The 19784-nt window shown below is 37.9% G+C and overlaps 1 protein-coding gene across 14 annotated transcripts in view; it reads left to right on the top strand.

Moving 5' to 3' along the window:
* The window catches only part of LOC129246858 (embryonic polarity protein dorsal), an 82669-nt gene that overhangs the window by 51807 nt on the left and 11078 nt on the right, over window positions 1-19784 (top strand). For 11 of the 14 annotated variants that reach the window (XM_054885537.1, XM_054885536.1, XM_054885523.1 and 8 more), the window contains 3 exons: window positions 18511-18915; window positions 19036-19214; window positions 19293-19684. In XM_054885537.1, coding sequence (XP_054741512.1) covers window positions 18533-18915; window positions 19036-19214; window positions 19293-19684 — 954 coding nt within the window. In that variant the 5' untranslated portion in view covers window positions 18511-18532. Of the gene's footprint in view, window positions 1-11503; window positions 11605-18093; window positions 18235-18510; window positions 18916-19035; window positions 19215-19292; window positions 19685-19784 lie in introns of those variants that run through there. The other 3 variants (XM_054885534.1, XM_054885529.1, XM_054885535.1) reach the window with 3 other exon arrangements.

Here is a 19784-nt window from a genome sequence, read left to right as displayed (position 1 = left end):
CAAAGAGCTTCATAGCACAATCTACTGCGCACCGTGATCATCCCACCAATTTCCAACCTTAGACTTTTGTTCCTCACTAAAAACTTGGATTCTTACTCTTTTGTCGTAACAAAGTTCACCTTTAGCCATTCGATAAAAAGAAATTATTTATGTCCGTTGACAATTTTCCTTCTATTATTCACTCATTGACTACCGAATTTAAAATGCCAAAATATTTTAAGTATTTCTTTAAAAATGCAACTTTTGAGACTTTACGCACCAAGTGTGCCATGACTTCTCCCGTAACACAATTTATTGTTGTAATCAAAGATTAATCATTAACGATTTTTTATGGCCGGAATTGGATGGTATTGATCTTGTCAAGAATAGCCAATTTATATTTATTCTGGTTAAAATTTACATTTAAAAAACTTGTAAATTATAATTAATTAAAAGAAATACGCAGATGTCAGGAACATCCACTCGCACCTTCAACGAACCGACGACTACTCTTTTCGAACGTCAACCAGCGAATGCCCTCTCACATGCAAACTGTCGGTGACAGCTCGGCCTTTCCTGACATTTCGTCCTGCATGGACGAATCATCGTCGTCATCATGAATGTCTAATTCTGGACTATTAGCGCACCATGGTTTGAGATTATCGGCGGACAGCACATTGCAATAGCGGCGCTGAGTGACCATCGTATCCGGTAAATCTTCCACGATATAGCGGTCGTAGTTTAATACCTTCGTCACCTGGTATGGACCCTTGTACATAGGATCGAGTTTGTGGGATTCACCCGTAGCTGTAAACACATTGTAATTACCACCAAGTCACCAACTTCGTACTTGTGCGGTTTCTGATGTCGTTTGTCGTATCTCTCTTTCCATTTCGTACGTTCGGTCATAATATTGGACGCTGCTATGTCGCGTTTCTCCTCCATGTCTGACACATGGACAACTTCATCATGCATAGCTTGGATCATTCGGTTGTGACTAACATCCCTTGGATCGAAGTAGAACACAAGTTCGTTTGGGCTGTATTTCGTTACCTCATTCTTCTGCGAATTTATACTCCATTGGATGGCCATCAATGACTCATTCCATACCTTGTTATTTTCCACTGTACATCTTAGAGCGTTCAATAGAGTTTTATTCGCGCGCTCAACCTTCCCATTGGCTCTTGGAGTTCTGATAGCGGTTTTGACATGCTGGATGCCCTTTTGGTTGAGAAAGCTCTCGAACAGTTTCGATGTGAAGGCTGTACCACGATCCGATGTAACACGCAGTGGTTGCCCGAAAATAGCCATTACTTCTTCCATTGCTTTGATTACTGGCTCGCCCTTAGTATTTCTGACAGCTTTGAGCAGCACATATTTGCTGAATCCGAAGACAATAACCAACACGTAGACGTTTCCCGATTTACTCCTGGGAAACGGACCCACATGATCGATGTGCAAACGTCTGAATGGTATCGGTAGTACATCGGCAACATGAAGTTCACTCTCCCTCTTACCTCCCTTGACCTTATTCAAACAACATTCTTCGCAAGCCGCAATATATGATTTCACGTAACGTCGCATTCGTGGGAACCAGAAGTGCTTTCTAAGACGGTCTAATGTTTTCTCCAGTGCAAAATGTCCTGCATCGTCATGACTTGCTTTCACTACCCGCCATCGCACTGCCTTTGGTACTGTTAATTTCATTTCGTCTTTAACCTTTCTAAATAATCGACTGTTATGCATCGTATAATCGGTTTTCATTTGCTGAATTGTAGCTTCATCTGCCGTTTCTTTCCCTGTAATTATATCGCTTATTCGTTTTAAATTTTCATCTTGAAGTTGCATTGAGTAAATCCAATCATCAGTTGTGGTGCCTCGGTTAAGGTTCAATACCTTTTCTGCAACAGTGTTTGTACTTTTCGATATTTCAACAGGCGCTCGACTAAGTGTGTCTGCGTGCTGCATCTTAGACCCAGGTCGATAGTTACATGTAAAATCAAATTCTTGTAGTCTTAACCACCACCTGGCAATGCGCGGCTTCAATGCTGTAGTGGACTTAGTTGTTGCAATTGCATTGCAGTCCGTTCGTACAACAAATGGTGTGCCGACTAAATAAACTCGTAATCGTTCAAGTGTCTCTACGATCGCCAATACTTCTAATTCATGTGATGGATACGTAGACTCAGCTGCATTACATCGTTGTTTTAATTTTTCAAACGCTGTGGCATGTTCGTCTGTCTACACGTATGTTTGTGCCTTCTTTAGTAACGTTGTTAGCGGCGTAGCGGTACTACCATAATCTGGTATAAACTTCCTGAAAAAACCTGTTAAGCCAAGGAATCGACGGACTTCACTTACATTAGTGGGTTGAGGAAAAGCTTTAATTGATTTTGTTTTCTCCTCACCAGGCTTAATACCATCTTGGCTTACGATATGGCCTAAGAATTTAACATTTCTTGACATAAAAGTACATTTACTTGGTTTTAGCGTGAGACCAGCATTTCGTACTGCCTCCAAAAACTCGGCTAGGACATCAATACCTTCACTAACATTCTTTGTTGCAATTATAACCTCGTCAACTTAGCTTATAATTTTGTTTCGGCTTCTCAAACCACGTACAAGTTGAATAATCATCTCCTGAAATACCATTGGCGCATTTCGAAGTCTAAGTGGCATTACATTATACTCGTATAACCCCTCAGGTGTCAAAAACGCTGTGAACTTCTTGCTCTCCTCATGTAATGGAATTTGATAATATGCTGCAGTCATATCAAGGGTGGTGAAAAACGTATTACCCCCAAGCTTTGACAACTGCTCTTCTACTATTGGCATTGGAAATTGTTTTTTTATCGTGACCGCATTCAGTGCCCTAAAGTCAACGCACATTCTATCTTCCCCATTTGACTTCTTCACTATTACAACTGGAGCTGCGTAAGGCGATGAGCTATGACGAATTATATTGTGCTTAAGCAAGTCGTCAATTATCGTGGACAGTACAGGTCTTTGGATGAACGGCACCTGGTACTGCCTACCTGTAATTGGTTTCTCGGTGCTGACAAGGATTTCCATAGTTGTTGTTTTATAACGTCCAAGCTTTCCTAAATCTTCTGCAAAACAATCATCGTATTTTTCAAGTAAATGAAGTACTTCATGCATTTCATCTTTACTTAATGATACGTCCACATTAAAACCGTGTGCAGTATTTTTCTGTATTTGCATATTTCCCGACTGTATAACTAATGAACAATCTTTTTGACACAAAACATCTCGTCCAATGAACAGATCGTATGGCATAAACTCATCGGGTACTATCTGCAATTTCGTATTCAGTGCGATGCCTTCTATAACTAAATTTACTTCAATTTCTTCTTTGCTTTCAACGCTTGCACCCCCAAATCCCTCTAGCTTTCTAACACATGCTTTCTTTTCCGCATTGGTTGGTACTTTGGATTCGGATATGAGTGATGTGCCGCTGCCAGTATCGATAAACGCCGAATACTGGTCACCATTCAGCAAAACATTTGACATTAACGGTGGCTATCAATTTTCAGTAACTACCTTCGCAACCGTTGATTTTTCAAAGCGGCAAGACTTAGAATCGTGTCCCACCTTGCTACATTTTGCGCATCTTTCCTTTCTTGGAGGCTTTGGACATTTTGCTGCAATGTGTCCATACTCGTTGCAATTAAAACATTTTATAGATTTCTTCTCTGTAGTAACATAGCGCGTTACCTCGTTTACATTTCTACTACCACTATCTGTACCTTTGAACGCACAATATACATCTGCTAAACTACACAATGCAAACTGTCGGTGACAATCTGGACAACGTTTATTTTCAACAAGACGGCGCTACGTGCCACACAAGCAACGAAACCATTGATCTTTTACGGGAAAAGTTTCCGGACCTTGTTATCTCTCGAAGAGGTGATCACAATTTGCCACCGAGATCTATTGATTTAACACCTGGTGAATTTTTTCTTTGGGGCCACGTGAAAGAGAAGGCTACGTTAACAGCCCAGGGTCGATTCCATTTTCATTTTTCTTTGAATATCAAAATAACACCTCTTATTGGAAAACCCTTTATATTATTTAATATATGTACATACATATATGGCTAGCAATTTCAAAATGGATTAGGAAATATTAAAATCGAAATTAAAAACGATTATACTATTTATTGTATGGCGCCGTCCAGGATTAATGTTACTCCAAGAGTTGAATAAGGATCCTTCGTCGTCTTTTGCTTTTAGATAATTTCATATTTAGTTTGCATATCTGTGCTAGCAAAGCATATCTACATATCTATAGACAAACATAAAGAATTTTTATTGCGAGTCGGTTGTGTGCAGGTTCTTTTATATTTATTAAATTTTCAGAAAAATCAAGCACATAGTATTTAAGGTATATAATTTTCTTTGCCCGTAAACACATTCCACGCGCACCTAGGATATTGGGGACATATTTGATTGCTCATCGTTTTCTGGGGAATTTCACAAATTCAAGCCATTTATTTAATTTTTTTTACCTATGTCCATACTATGTGTGTATGTGTTTATGTTCAATTTAAAAACGTATAAATACCTGCCGGGTAGGAAAATCGTAAACATGAGAAGTAGCGAAAGTTTCAAATTAAATTATGACTGCATGTGGCTTCCTTCGGAAGTAAGAACCAACAATATTTCTACGAATCGTGGCGAAAATTGTATGTTTAGTTTTCGTTATGTGAAGTAGACGAAATTTGGGAATATCCCGAATGCATAAAAACATTTTTACTTCGAATGTTTTAGTCGCGCTGATGCCATGCAACACCAAGGGCTAACTTGTGTTGGTATTTGAAAGTATAACTCTTTTCCTTCGAAAGTCGTTTTGAAGTCTAAAGAATATTGTTTTCTTTCAAAAAGCGCATGTTGCATTTACCAAGTTTCAATTTTTTATCTATTTTCTGAAACCTTATCTTGCAGCACCTAGTTTCAGAACATTAGAGGAACTGGTAAGCTGATGGTCTGTGTGATAAAATTATTTATCAACTTCTGTGAAGACTATGCCTGTGAAATATATTGTAAATGCGAAGAAGTTTGCTTGGATATTTGAAAGATCGAATATACGGAATAAATTAATAAATTTGTTTTATGGCATTTTTATGAATTTAGTTGGGAAATTTGGGAACTTTTGGCCAATCAGAAGGAATAAGCTTTTCTTCTATGTGAAAAGATTTTGTGTTATTCGGCTCTCAGCGAATTTGACAGAATAAACTGAGATTGTGTTGGGGATATACGAAAAAATCAACCAATGACACTTCGCTGCAGTCTGAACAACGACTGATTGGACGAGTGTGTGAATATGTGTGAAATGAGCGTGCAGAATTCGACTGGTGTATCCCCAAGTGACGTGGCAGCCAAAGTTACACTCACAATTTTCTTTTTCACCATAGTTAAAGAGCAAACCTAGTAAGTCTATCAGCCTTGTGTGTATACCAATCCTTGTGACAAATCGCATATGCACAAAAAAACCAGGTGTAGACGCGTAGTTAGAGGAAGTAGTTATAAAGTATTTTTAAATTGCCACAGTTTCTTTCGAAGCATCTTCCATATTTCACCGAGTGAACGTCGATTGTGCCAATAGTACATATGCATGTATGAACACAAATGTGGAAGCCATGTGAGCACTAACTTCTGATTAATCTTGCAAAGAGATTTTTGAGAAATACATACATCAAAGGAAGTGAAGCTATGTTGGCAGCCCAATCGCACTTTTACTCAAAGATTGAAGATTAGTCATAAACCTATTTAGAACCATTTGCTTCAGGATCGTCGAGAAAACACGAAAAACGTTGAGCACTATTTATATTTACATATGTATGTATGTATGTACCCGTATGTATGTAGATTTTCTCTTTGTGTTAAATGCCCAGATTCCAGGTTGTTTGTAAGCTGCGCTTTTCTGTAAGCTTTCACGTGAGACTTCAATATTTAATCAAAGCAAAACAATTTCGGAAAGCACATTCCTTGCTACGTCTAATGGTCTGTTAGCTCGACAGATATGCAAATACATTTTCTTTGTGTCTGTTGTGTTTGTGTCGCTGCGATTATTGTATTTAAATATCTCTGCAAAGTTGCAGTGGGTGTTCAAATGGTTTGTTTACATTTTGCTCACATACATATGCTTATATGCGTGTATAATTTCACATACGTCTATATGAATGTTTTCTGAATGAAAATGTACAAATATTGAGTGAGTCAATGATAAGGAATTCATATGAAATGAATATGCTTATATATTTTTTTAACCCTAGAACACACACCCGGGTACAAATGTATCCACTTCAACTTTGAAGTGTTGTAACTTTTGAACCGCTATACCGCTAACTTCGGATCTAGGAAGATTATTTAGTTTTGAGTTCAAATTCAAAATTTGAACCAGATCGGACCATTGGTTCAGGAGCTACAGCCTTCCAAACACATTATATACGTAAACACACACCCGGGATACGTTTGTACCCCAATAGTAAAAATCCTCATAATAATCAAAAAAAAAAAAACATTTTTTATATTATTTTTTTATTTGAAAAATTAAAAATATTCATTTCACACATTATATTATTGACTTTTATTATAAAAATTATAAAAATGCATCTTATATCTAAGGAAAATCATGGCAAATAGAGCAATTTGTTGATGGGACCGAATGTTCAAGACACATTGGCTTCTTACATTTGGCGCACAGCTTTCTGGTTTTTCTACGGCGTTTTTCCTCTTGTGCGTAACATAAATAGCAAGATCCGGCCACAGGTTTTGGCGTGCGCGCTGCGGCAGATGTTGATGCTGCTGTTGACACCATTGATTCCAGCGGTCGGTTGAAATATGCTTCAATAGCAATTTTAGTCGAAAAATTTCGCGTCACTTGACGATTCATGGCTCTGGCTTCAATAATGGGCATACACAATGCTTCAGCCAAGCTGCGCAGGATCTGCTTACGCTTGTTGTTTGTTCTCCAAGGCAACATAGGGTTATTCAAATCGTAGACAATGTAGGCTGCAAGAGCTGTAATGTCCAACATGTTGAAGAACATCGCTAGTGGCCATCGTTTTGTTTGTCTTTGTGTTGGATATTCCGCAAACATTTGGTCCATTCGATCAACACCACCTTTGGTACGATTATAATATTCAATTATTTCAGGTTTCCCACTGTCAGCTATTTCAGCATCATTATGCATGGTCGAAAGCAAAATTACTGCTTTATTTTTTTTGGGAACATAAGAGCACATTGTCACATTATTTTTGAGGAATATATGATTTGTTTTTGCGCAAAGTTCCAACGATCGTGAGTTTCCAGGTGAGAAGCAGTTCTGCAACTGGCAAGGTCGTAAAAAAATTGTCCATTGTAATGTTTCGGCCATTTCCTTGGTATTTGGCAGACAAATCCTTCACCACTCGTTCGCCTTGGTTCGTTTCCCTACCAGTTTCTGCTTGGCCAGTATATATTTGTCCATGCAGTGGATATGCATTTGTGGCATCGCAAATCCACCAAACCTTGACACCATATTTAGCAGGTTTTGACGGTATGTACTGCGTAAACCGTGTGCGTCCACGGTAAGGAAATAATTGTTCATCAATCGTCAAGCATGAGCTGGGCTTGTAATGTGCAGCAAGATTATTGTTCATCATCGTCCACAACTCACTGATCGGTACTGCTTTATCAGTTAGTAAGCGTGTTGCACGAGTGTTTTTATCGTCGAATCTTAGGAACCGCAATATCGAACAGAAACGGTTGACTTCCATTGTGGCGCGATATAAAGGATAGTTTTTGACGCTCCATAAATCTCGAACATGTTCTCCATTGCTATGGTTCGCACCAGTCATAATAAGTATGCCAAAAAATGCATACAGCTCTGTTATTGACACAGGCGTCCATGACTTAGGAGTTGTGTTTGGATGCGCATTGTTGTAAGCATTATAAGTTTCTTTTGCTAACTTATTTGTGTGGCGCATAATTATATCAGCCATTTCAACGTTCATGAAACATTTGAATGTTTGCTCTATTGACAATATTTCAGTGCATCTAGCTGGTCCAGAACGTTCTCTTATAATATTTTGTCTGAGTACCTGACGACTTACATTTGGTTCTTTCATCCACTCAGTACCATCACGTGCAACAAATTGTTCGCCACTAGCAGGTAATTCATTATTTTCTTCTACTTCTTCTTCTTCATCGTCTTCTTCATCATCCTCATAGTCCGCATAATCAGGTAATACTTCTGCGGCACTTTGCGAAACTTCAGCATTGTCATCAGCAATTTCAATGTCATTGAATTGAATTTCTTCTTCACCTTCTGAGTCAAAGTCACAGGGAGCGTCATCGTCACAAATTTCATCAAATAAAGATTGTATATATGATTCTCGCTGTTCCTCAGTTAGCCGGCATAATAAAAAAAATTAGTATATGTTTACATTGTTGCTTATTTTACATTTTTTACCTTCTATATGCTGCACTTGATAAATATTCGTTTCTTCTTGAAGTCATTTCGTATCCAGTTATTTATAGTTTCAGTTATATTTATTTTCACTTATATTTTCACTTCTTACACTTTTGAGCACCAAAACAATAATGAAAATATCAACAGGCAGCATTTATAACAAAACCTCGTGTGAAAACAACCCTTGCAGCTGCATATAAAATACAAAAACCAGTTATACCAGTGTATTTGCTACCTACGTACCCATACCTTGCGCGACCTTTTTGCACATATCTTTTGAACCAGGTAGAATATTTCAATGAAATAAAAACCAAAATGTGTATTCGTTGTTACTCTACAAGTAATATATATTATTAAAAATTATATTATTTTGTTTTGCATTTATCAGGACAACAACAAAAACAAAAATCCACTGTTGCATGTCCTGACTTTATTTGCCCATATCGCTGGAACCAGTAAGAATATTCGAATGAAACAAAAGACAAAATACTTGTTATATATTAAAATATACATTTAAAAAAAAAATCATAGAAATCGGTTGAATAAGCATTAAAAAAACCGCAAAATAAGGTCCCGGGTACAAACGTATCCCGGGTGTGTGTTTACGTGGTATTTTCTGGGTGTGTGTTCTAGGGTTAAGGTACATAAGAATGCTTTTTTTTCGCTAAAGACAGCTGACAGTTTGGCGCACTCTTTGGGCGCGTGGTAGACACCATCACATGCACTCTGCAGGAAAGTGCACTTTTACCTAGCGAGTACGCTCCTCGTGAGTTTACAGATTGACTAGTCCGCGTCGTTTTTCTTTTCCATAAAAGCAACTGGTGAATTTTAGTTGGCATTGGGACACTGGAAAAGCCAATTATTCTTTTCTTTTTTCAACAATTCGGAACTAATACTAAATTCTGCACAATAGACTTGTTTCCTGGCACTGCCACGTTTTTGATAGTTTCTATTAAGCAACATTAATACTGAAATGAATATTTATTCGCAAACTAAAGTCAGTTAAACAATTATAGTGTTATCTTTTCACTAAACAATATCACCTCATAATGTGCAACATTTGGAAAAAACTAAAAAAAAGATCAAGAAAAATTTAAACCTACTATATTTAATATAGTGAAATTGAACGATTTGCTTTAATTTTTTTGTAAGAATTAAATTTCGTGTAACTAATATATTTTGACGAACTTTTGTACAAAATACCCAAAAATCAGACGAACAACGCTCACTCTCACAGCCATCGCTCATATTACTTCGTTGCCATCGGAACAAAAACTTATTGGATGAGCGTGTGAATACGTGTGAAACGAGCGAACACAATTCTGCTGCCGAGTCCCCGGTGACGAGACAGCCGAGTTACTCTCAACATATTGCTTCGGATGGCCAAACCTGTTAACCTATCACCCTTGGAAACAACGGCTGATTGGGCGAGCGTAAAAAACGTGCGAAATTCGCGGGTACAATTCTGCAATTGGCACTTCTTGTCTCGCTAGAGAGTTTCACTGTTCGCCAAGCGAAAAATTTGTATGTGAAAGCAACAACGATTCAGCGAATATCAAGCGACTTAGTTTATAACCGCTTAGCTTCCAAGCCCCAAGTATAAGTAGTTAATATTTTTTAATAACGTTTCGCATACCTTGAAAAACAATGATTTGAAAAACAATGGAATAATGACAGTTTAAGCGACGTATTGAGATGCAGAACGCTTGTCTTTTGATCGTCCTATCAAGCCATTTTGCATATTTTCAAGAGAAATGTGTTGCTACATACACTACTTACTAGGTGTTGTTGGGTCGAGGGCAGTTAATATTTGCATATTATCGACACATAATGAAGAGTAATTTTTTCGAAAAGAAAAACCGCTATGAGACTCATGCACATCTTGCGCAACAAATTAGAGGAAATTAGCTGCATTTAATGTGATATCAGAGTCGAAGTAGCATGCAAAATCGTCAACAGTTTGAAAGCCACAGTGTGTCAGCTTATTTTCAGATGCGCGCCACATATAGCGTTTATTTTTAACGCCTAAATAGAGGCTCCATGTCCATTAACTCTTCTTGATTGGTGCGATTACCGCTTACGCGATTTTGGCCGAGTTTAACGAAGCGCACCAGTAATTTCTTTCTTGTGCTAACCGGCACCAGTTGGACACACCAAGGGAAGCCAAGTACTTCCCCATCTGATTTTTCTATTGTAGAGGAGGCCTCCTCTTCCTCTTCTATCACCAGCTGGTGCCGCATCAATATCTTTTAGAGTGTTTGTATCCATTCGAACAATATGACCCGGCCATTGACATTACGATTGTCAAATAGCCCTAATCTATTTTTTCAAAACAATACCTTATTTACTGAAAAATGGCTATCCGAGGTTTGGTTATCCGAAGCAAAATTAGGAGAGCAACTTTGGCTGCTACGTCACGGGGCTTTTGTCAGCAGAATTGTGCCCGCTCATTTCACACGTTTTCATACGCCCGTTCAATCGGTCGTTTTTAAGACGGCAACGAATAATTTGTAAACAAAGGGAAAAATAAAGTCAAACAAAAATATAAATTAACATACGTAAAGATAGAGTCAAAGATGATAAAAATAAAGGTAAAGGTAGAGATAATGCTGATTAGAAAGATGACAAAGAGAGAGAGGTAGAGATAGAGGGGATAGTAATAAAGATAAGTGGGCACAGATACAGTTTTACCTGGTTTTACCAGTTTTACAGTTTTATCTGGATTTGAATACAAACAATTAATTGTCCTAAGCCTTAAACGCTTTAAACTGCGTATCCAACTGTTATACACTCTCAATCTATTGCCCGTCAAAACTCTGGTTCGCCTTTTTTCCATGAAAGCAACTTTTTAATTCTGCATAGGAAACTAGAAAATTAAACAATTGCTCCAGTTTTTTCCTACAGGGTATGCCCGAATTGATTTGAAGGTACACTTGTATTGCCACATGCATACACCCATTACACGAGTGTGTGTACACAAACATTTATGCACGATTTTCCCGAAGATTTTGCTGTTATCGAAAATTTATATTTTCAGTGTTTAACGGCAAGGCTTCACGATCGCATCCATCTAGATAATTTACTTTTCAAGCGAAAGACCGGAAGAGATTTCAATCTGAAAAACGTCAAAAACACAAACGTCAAGGAGTAAGCATTCGTCGAATTTGGCAGCGCACGAACGCTGTGCCAGAAGTAGAAAACAAGCACAAACATGAAAATGAAAATTTTAGGCACAAATAATGGAAAAAGGCAAAATATTACTATTTGTAATAATGTACATATGTATGTATGTATGTACATATATTTAATCGCAAATGGAGTCTAATGCTTGCGAGCAAATGATTGGTAATTAATATGCCTTTATATCTAGAAAGGATTTACATGTATATGTGTATGTATGTAGATATGTCTATGCGGTTTTCTATTAAATCGGTATTTCGAAATTTCATCGTGAACAACCTTCTAATATACATATGTATAGTGAAGGCGCTTTTTTTATTTTTTTATAAACCAATATGCATCGAATATAAAATTACCTTTCATTTGATATACAATTTGTTATAAGAAATTCCATAACACGTATACGTGTGATTGTGTTTGCTACTGTATGGCAATGCGTTTGTTCGCTATCAATTTCGAGCAAATTTTGTTACTTTGCGACGTGCAAATTAAAGTCATTTTATTATTGTATTTTAATAGGTTTTTTATAAATAATAATTAAAGTCAAGATATGCCAACAGTTTTAAATTTTATAAAGTGAGCGTGGAAGTGAAACAATTGGGATCAGTCCTAATCTTCATAGGTAATATTGAGTGGTTAACAAATAACTCGCAAAAGTATAAGCTTCCGGTCGTGAAATATTTGGAGAGCAGAGGATTCCAGCTTTTCACCCTCAAAATCCGTTGTACTCACATTTAAGTTTCCCCATTTGTTGTTCTATGATAGTAGACTTTGTAAATTTCATTGAAGAGAGATTTGTGTTTACCTACAGGGCAAAAACAAAATAGGTGTAATACTGTGGCTCAGAATGGGGATTCGCTTCTTCCAGAGCTTTCTTTCTGCACTCATCAGCACAACCCCATTGCAGAAGCTGTGGGGGCCTTTCAGAGAAGGAGACTGTTGAGCACTTTCTCTGTAAATGTCCGGGTTTGGCAGGTAGATGATTAACATCACTGAGTGCTCTTTTCTTCGGCAGCCTGAGGCAGTGCGCCAACTTAAATTCCATCAATCGTCTCCATTACATCAACAGTTCTGGTTGGCTATAGATATATTCCTGTTGGAGGTCTCCTAATGATATCAAAACGGCGCTTTAGTGCTACATGCGGAGTGCCTGAGTGGTACTTCAACCATTTCACCACCTACTTACCCATGGGCACAGACAGGTATGCTAGGGCGAAAGCACCTTTGCCTTCAGGAGTTTCTGAGCAATTTGTATACCAGTGCAGGGTACACTCTTGCAGTTTGCTTTTGGGAATAAGGGCACTCCAGTTTGCTTTATTGTCCAGTTCAATCTTGAACCTCTTTTCAAATCTTAGGGCCTTAGTGTTACAATCTTTAGATGAATCGGTAAATGTGATCTGGAAATACACCTTTTAAATATTCTTGGATGATATTATGATCAAAGCAGATATGTCGGTACCGTCGATAAGGTTGTTCTCGAAACTTACGCAACTTACGTATGTTGTCATTGGTCTAATTATCATGATGTACATGAAAAATGAAAGAAAAAGAATACTCATATGTTAAGTGCTTTTAAAAGATAATAATCAGCGTTGCCAGATAACTATATATTCAATAAAATCTATCGTTGCTACCATTAGCTATAATGGCTGCACCTCTTTGTATACTTTGAATTTGCTTGAAAAGTTTTAAGCGTCTATATTTGTTTTGCTTAACAATTGCCTATTCAACAGAGTTGGACTGTGAAGGCCAATTCAACACTTCAAACTCATTTTGCTGTTTCCACTCTATACACCTCCCGCTTCGATGCTTCGGATCGTTGTCTTCTAGTAAAACCCAAGGTTGGCTAGTTCTTCCAAACATCTTTGCAGCTGACTTTAAAGGTGTTTTTTTGGTAAATTTCATTAATCAAATCTGCACCTGCACCTGCATCTGCGGTAAACACTAATAAACGATCAAATCCTTCTTCGCAGCCCCAAATATGAACCTTAAGTGGATGCTTAACAGTTGGTTGAAGTTGTCGATTATCAGTAATACTTCAGATTCAAATACCACGCCTAGTTCCGTTAGTTCCGTAAGGTCTTTCACATGATAAAGAACAACAGTGACTTGTCTACTATGTGAGGAGAGACTGCTTTCTAGCGGGGATGGTTGACGTTATAGCTGTTCGAGCTATTGGCCTTGTCTCCATGTACTTTTCCATCATATTCTTTTTAAAGAGTCCTCGTAAATGCCCGGTGAGGCCGAGTTTGGCCCGCTTTGGGCCGAATGTCATCAGTAGCTCCATTTAAAATGCGCCAGGCTGTGTGAAAAGCCTTTAAAACTGCCGTTATGTGCTTTTAGTAGTCCATTCCACTCTGCAAGATAGGGTGGCACACCTCAGTGTTCTGGTCCTAAAAGACCTGGTCTGAAAAAAACTGCCGATCCCTGGGCTGTGTGGTTGGTGCAGGGTATTCCATCCGCTTATACGCTCATATTCGAGTGCATCTACATGTATGCAGTAACATTCCAGTCCTCCCTGTCGCGGTCGTGCTCTCGCTCGTTGACCCTTGTGCACCTTGAAGCCGTTGTCCTGCAAATAAAGAAGCTTCTTTAAGGGGGGGGTAAGGGATAAACGCTAAAAAAAACACTTTTTTCATGAATTTATTGTAGCGAAACGGTTCAAGTCAGTTTATTAAAAGTTGTTGCATGTTATAAAGTAACATTTCAAGAATATTTGATAAAATTTTCATGTAAAAATATTGCAAAATGAGTGAATGAGAGCACATTTACGTATACGTCTTTTCAAAAATACATTTTGCAGTAGTCAGCATATCTCAGCGTAGAATCATCTGAAATCAAAAAAATCGAATAATTTAGTTAAAGTATGAGTTAAACTTCCCCCCAACGTTTATTTTGACGATTTATTTTCATTTTCAGCCATTTGGTAGTCGTTTGAAGTAAAAAGTGATTTTTGACGAAAAAATGCCGCCATTTTGTAGGTGTAAAACCACCTTAATATCGCAGGCGATGGAACGATGAGCTGTATGAGCTTTACGACGACATAGACATAGCACAGCGAATAAAGATCCAGCGGCTACGTTGGCTGGGTCATGTCGTCCGAATGGATACAAACGCTCCGGCACTGAAAGTATTCGATGCGGTACCAGCTGGTGGTAGTAGAGGAAGAGGAAGGCCTCCTCTGCGTTGGAAAGATCAGGTGGAGAAGGACTTGGCTTCACTTGGTGTGTCCAATTGGCGCCGGTTAGCACGAGAAAGAAACGACTGGCGCGCTTTGTTAAACTCGGCCAAAATCGCGTAAGCGGTTATAGCGCCAATTAAGAAGAAGAAGAAGAAGAAAACCACCTTAATATAAAAAAAAATGGCGAAAAAAAAACGTTGGGAGGAGGTTTTTTATATGTAAAATATGTGTGCAAAATTTCAAAAAGATCGGTTGAGTAGTTTTCAAATGCCAATGACTACGCACTTTAAAAAAAAAGGTTCGAGAAAACCGCGTTTAAAGTTTGTAACGGACTACGTGCGCAACTGCTGCGTCTCGGCAGATGTTTGAGGCGGCTCGGCTTTATGCTCTATAACTTAAAAAGTTTTGCTCGGATTGACTTAAAATTTTAACACGGTATTTTTGAAATGTTTTACTACAATAACATGCAACAAAAAAAATCGATTTTTATCCCTTACCCCCCCCTTAAAGGTTTTGTTCCCTAAATAGCGCTGGCACCATTTTACCTTCGCTAGACCGCTTTAAAAAACCATGTAATCAAAGTGCCTCAGGGGTGTTTAGCTCCTTACAGTTGTATTTAGCGCCCGCGCTCGCTGCCGGAATTTGATCTGGCTGATCGGTAACTAGGGCGACCAGCATCAGACTAAGTGCTCCTCGGCGATGTACGGCCCCTACCGTGAGATGGAACTGCTCGATTAGTGGCTAGCCCGGCTGCTGATACCCGTTGTTTCGCCACGAGATTTACCTAGCTCTCTCTATGACCCTCAAGTCAGTCCAGCTCACGGAATCTTAAATCTTGCAATGAAAAAGCCGCACCTTTTTTGGTGCAACACCCTAATGCACATAGGCATACATATATGTATGTATAGTATATTGCATTGTGCGACTTTGCAGTACTTTAAAAATACCCCCAAATGTGATGGTAAACACTAGCGTCTCCATCCTCGTCTTCATATTTTTCGTTTTGAAACATTGGCTGGCTTCCAATTGTACTATAGAATTTTAGACGTCATGACGTAATTAACGATGTCTTTTTCTTTCGTCCGAATTAGTTCTTGAAGCAAAACTTAAATAAAATATTAGTACAGGAACGAAAAAAAAATCTATATGGGGATTTTATCGAAACCTATGCACACATCGCCTGTCTACAGATTAGTACATAGGCACATACATACATACATATTTAATTATTAATAATTGGTTTAACACACTTTTTAGCTGCAATACTGTTGTAATGGTCGTTTGATGGTATTGCAGCTCACGTATCTGGATGCCGCAAAACAAATGTTTGATTAAATCAATTCATAACCAGAGGAATACGATTTTTTAACAATATCACACACACACTTGCCTATGTATTAGTAAAAAACATAAGCGCATATGACTTACATTTGGGACTCTCTACAATTCTTTTTTTGTATAAAGAAAATTGCAAAAGTTCTCTCTTCTGACGCGTTTACATCCATGCGACGTCATGATACTAAATTTCGCCAATGACACAACCCCGTATTTACATACGTATGTACATAACTAAACACATCAGTAGAGAAAAAACACTTGGCATTGCTCATTTGAGATCGAAAGACAGAGATGATGTGGCTTTGACACGCACGCATGCATACAAATAAAAATATACCTAAATACATACATAGGTCCATAATAGCTCCCATCAAATTATCTATGTCTAGACATTTACGTTAATCAGAGAAAATTGGAGGTCTTCTGTCTAAGCAAAAAGACGACATTGGTTTTTATGTTAGTATCTAGAAGAATTTTAAGAACTCCAGAGTTCGCCCAATGATAGAAATTCGACTGTGGCCTATCTAAAAATCTGAAGCTTAAGCGTGGTTTATTATTCAGTTGATTAAAAATTCTATTAAAACTGTATCAGTTCAATGTTGTTTTGCTATACAAAATTCAAGTTGGTAAAAATTCCAACTATTTGGTTATTACCACAACGATAACAATGCTACTGCTTACGTATAACATAGAATATTCCTCTAAAATTAGTTCAACATCAATCGCCCTTTAAATTTCAATATTCAATAGATTAAAATTACCTTTCAATTTTCTTAATTTGCACCATTTGCCTTGAAGTTACCCAGAATATTCTCTGATTTCACATGGCATAAATTTCTTGCTTAAAATTTTCTTTTAAATTTGATAAGATATAACAGACACGGCGAGGTACGACCGCCTGCTTTACAATGTCGAAGCTATGTTTTTGTTAATTTTCAAAATACCAGCATTACTTAAAATGCGTTGTTTAAGTTTGCTTCGTTAAGTTTTTAGATCTTCAAGTCGCTTGTTTGGTTGTTGATTATGGCAGCAAAATCTACAGAGCCTTGATTTGTCATTCGAAAGATGGTTAGGAAAATCTTCATCTCAAATTTACGGTGTTTATATTGAGGTTTCAAACGGCAGATGATTAATAATATTAATAATGATAAAAATCGTTTTCATGATGAAAACATATGCGAAGGAGAAGCGAGTCGAGAAGCGATATCTTCAAACTTCCGTCCCAGGGACTAATACCGTTAAAACTCACACAAACACACAAAATATCGCCAATGTGATCACGAATATGATCTTTCGAAATGCATCGTCCCAAGCACTACTCCACGAAAACGTGACACTCGTACTTTCTTTCGTCCGTACATATGTATGTATCTTTCGAACAAAAGATATTAATTAAATTCGATAAAGAAGCATAGCAGAAATTGGTTTCGCCATTTTTGATGTCACTTATTTATGTATAAGTATACCTGTAAAATGCATTCCCGTGGATTATAATCATGAGCGATGATATGATAGGCTGGACTCTTTAATTTGTACTTATGTATGTACCTGCATATGTTTGACTGATTTATAGTATTCAATGAAACATTGAAATTTAAATTCTTGTTTGCTTACACTGCCAAGATAAAACTCAATGAACCTTTGCGATTCACAGTTCACGCCTATAATATTGTTCGCCAATGTACATTAATACATACATATATGTATTAAACGTATGTATGTAAATGAATGTGTATAAGCATGTATTTTAGTCGCGGCACATGTTTCAATAATTTTGCGTTAGTTTAGTGTTCAAAATGTTTTGTGTTGAACATTTATGAAGGTACAAAAATGTATTTTGGGCTTTGTTAGCGATTCGGGCAGTCGGTTTTTCTCTTTTCAATGATAAAATTTTCTTCGGCTCCGTGTAGACTAATGGACCAGAGATGGTTGGAATCGCATATGAAAAATTTCGAGTTTTAGTATTTGCCGACGACTAACATTGTGATCATCACAAAATCTGTTCGGAAGAAGAAAGTCGCAGTTGGAAAAAGTAAAACATTTGTCTGCATCGGTCATCAGTTCGTTACCAATACGATGTAGGATTTATTTTTGGTGCAAAATAAATTGGCTAGAGAGCAAATTAGAGTCAAAGAGACAAAGTGTGCTCAAAAGCCATGTGAAAAATTAGTACATTGCAAGAATACTGAAACTCGCACCGAAAAAGTCAGATTTTAGTCTAAATGACACAGGCTAAATAGGCTCAAGCAGTATATACATGCATACGATCTTGCGAAAGAAATTTTTCTTTTTTGCATTTTTCATAAAATTTACAGAATTTGAAACGAAATTCAACAAAAACTTTTTTTTTGCAGTTAATTTTTATTAGACACTGCTATGTATCCTAACCAAGGTAACGCTCTTATGGGCGGAGGACCAAGTGTAAGTCCGAATGGGGAGCAACTGCAACACCAATCTCCACAGCATCACCAGCAGCAAAATTTAAGTTATAATGGTGCCCAAACGAAGCAACAGCAAGCAGACTTGCAACTAGCGACTCCCAATAAAAAAATCGCAAAAAAGGCATTTGTCAAAATTGTAGAGCAACCCGCAAGCAAAGCGTTGAGATTTCGTTACGAATGCGAAGGTCGTTCGGCTGGTTCGATACCCGGCGTGAATTCGACTCCGGAACTGAAAACCTTTCCCACCATCGAAATTGTCGGCTACAAGGGACGCGCTGTGGTAGTTGTTTCCTGCGTGACTAAGGATGCGCCATATCGGTAAGTAAATTATCTTTATGCTCTAACCAAAATATACAGATATGCTAGAATGTATTATAAGTGCGCAAGTGCGTGTCGATATCTTACCTACTACCTTTTCAATCTACATTTCCTTTCAAGACCGCATCCGCACAATCTGGTAGGGAAGGAGGGATGCAAAAAGGGGGTGTGTACTTTGGAAATCAATAGTGATACGATGCGTGCTGTATTCAGTAATTTGGGTATACAATGCGTCAAGAAAAAAGACATTGAAGGTGCTTTGAAAGCACGGGAAGACATTCGTGTCGACCCTTTCAAAAGTGAGTGGTAATAGAGATTTTGAAGATTTGAAATAATTCGATTATGCTGTATCTAAATAATTGAATGTATTTCCACAGCTGGCTTTTCACACCGATTCCAGCCGACCAGCATAGATCTAAACGCGGTGCGACTGTGTTTTCAAGTGTTTCTAAAGGGCGATATGGGTCGTTTTACAGTGCCTCTGCCACCCGTCGTCTCGGAACCAATTTATGACAAAAAGGCTATGTCGGACCTCGTTATTCGTCGGATATGTAGTTGCTCGGCTACAGTGCTAGGCAATACGAAAATAATTTTGCTCTGCGAGAAGGTAGCTAAAGAGGACATTGCTGTGCGATTCTTTGAAGAGAAAGATGGTGTCACGATTTGGCAAGCTTTTGGCGAATTTGAACAGAATGATGTGCACAAACAGACTGCCATTTCATTTAGGACACCAAAGTATCATAACACCAACATTACCAAACCAATCGAGGTAAACATTTTGGAACATTTTTTTATTTAAAAACTCAGACTGCAATAAGAGAGAATTAATTTAAATGAACGAATAATTTATTTATTATTGTTTCGTCCCA

This window comes from Anastrepha obliqua, chromosome 5 (genome assembly GCF_027943255.1).
Source record: "Anastrepha obliqua isolate idAnaObli1 chromosome 5, idAnaObli1_1.0, whole genome shotgun sequence".
In the NCBI taxonomy this organism is placed as follows: domain Eukaryota; kingdom Metazoa; phylum Arthropoda; class Insecta; order Diptera; family Tephritidae; genus Anastrepha; species Anastrepha obliqua.
Note: the sequence above shows the minus strand (reverse complement) of the source record. Positions and strands in the feature narration are given on the sequence as shown.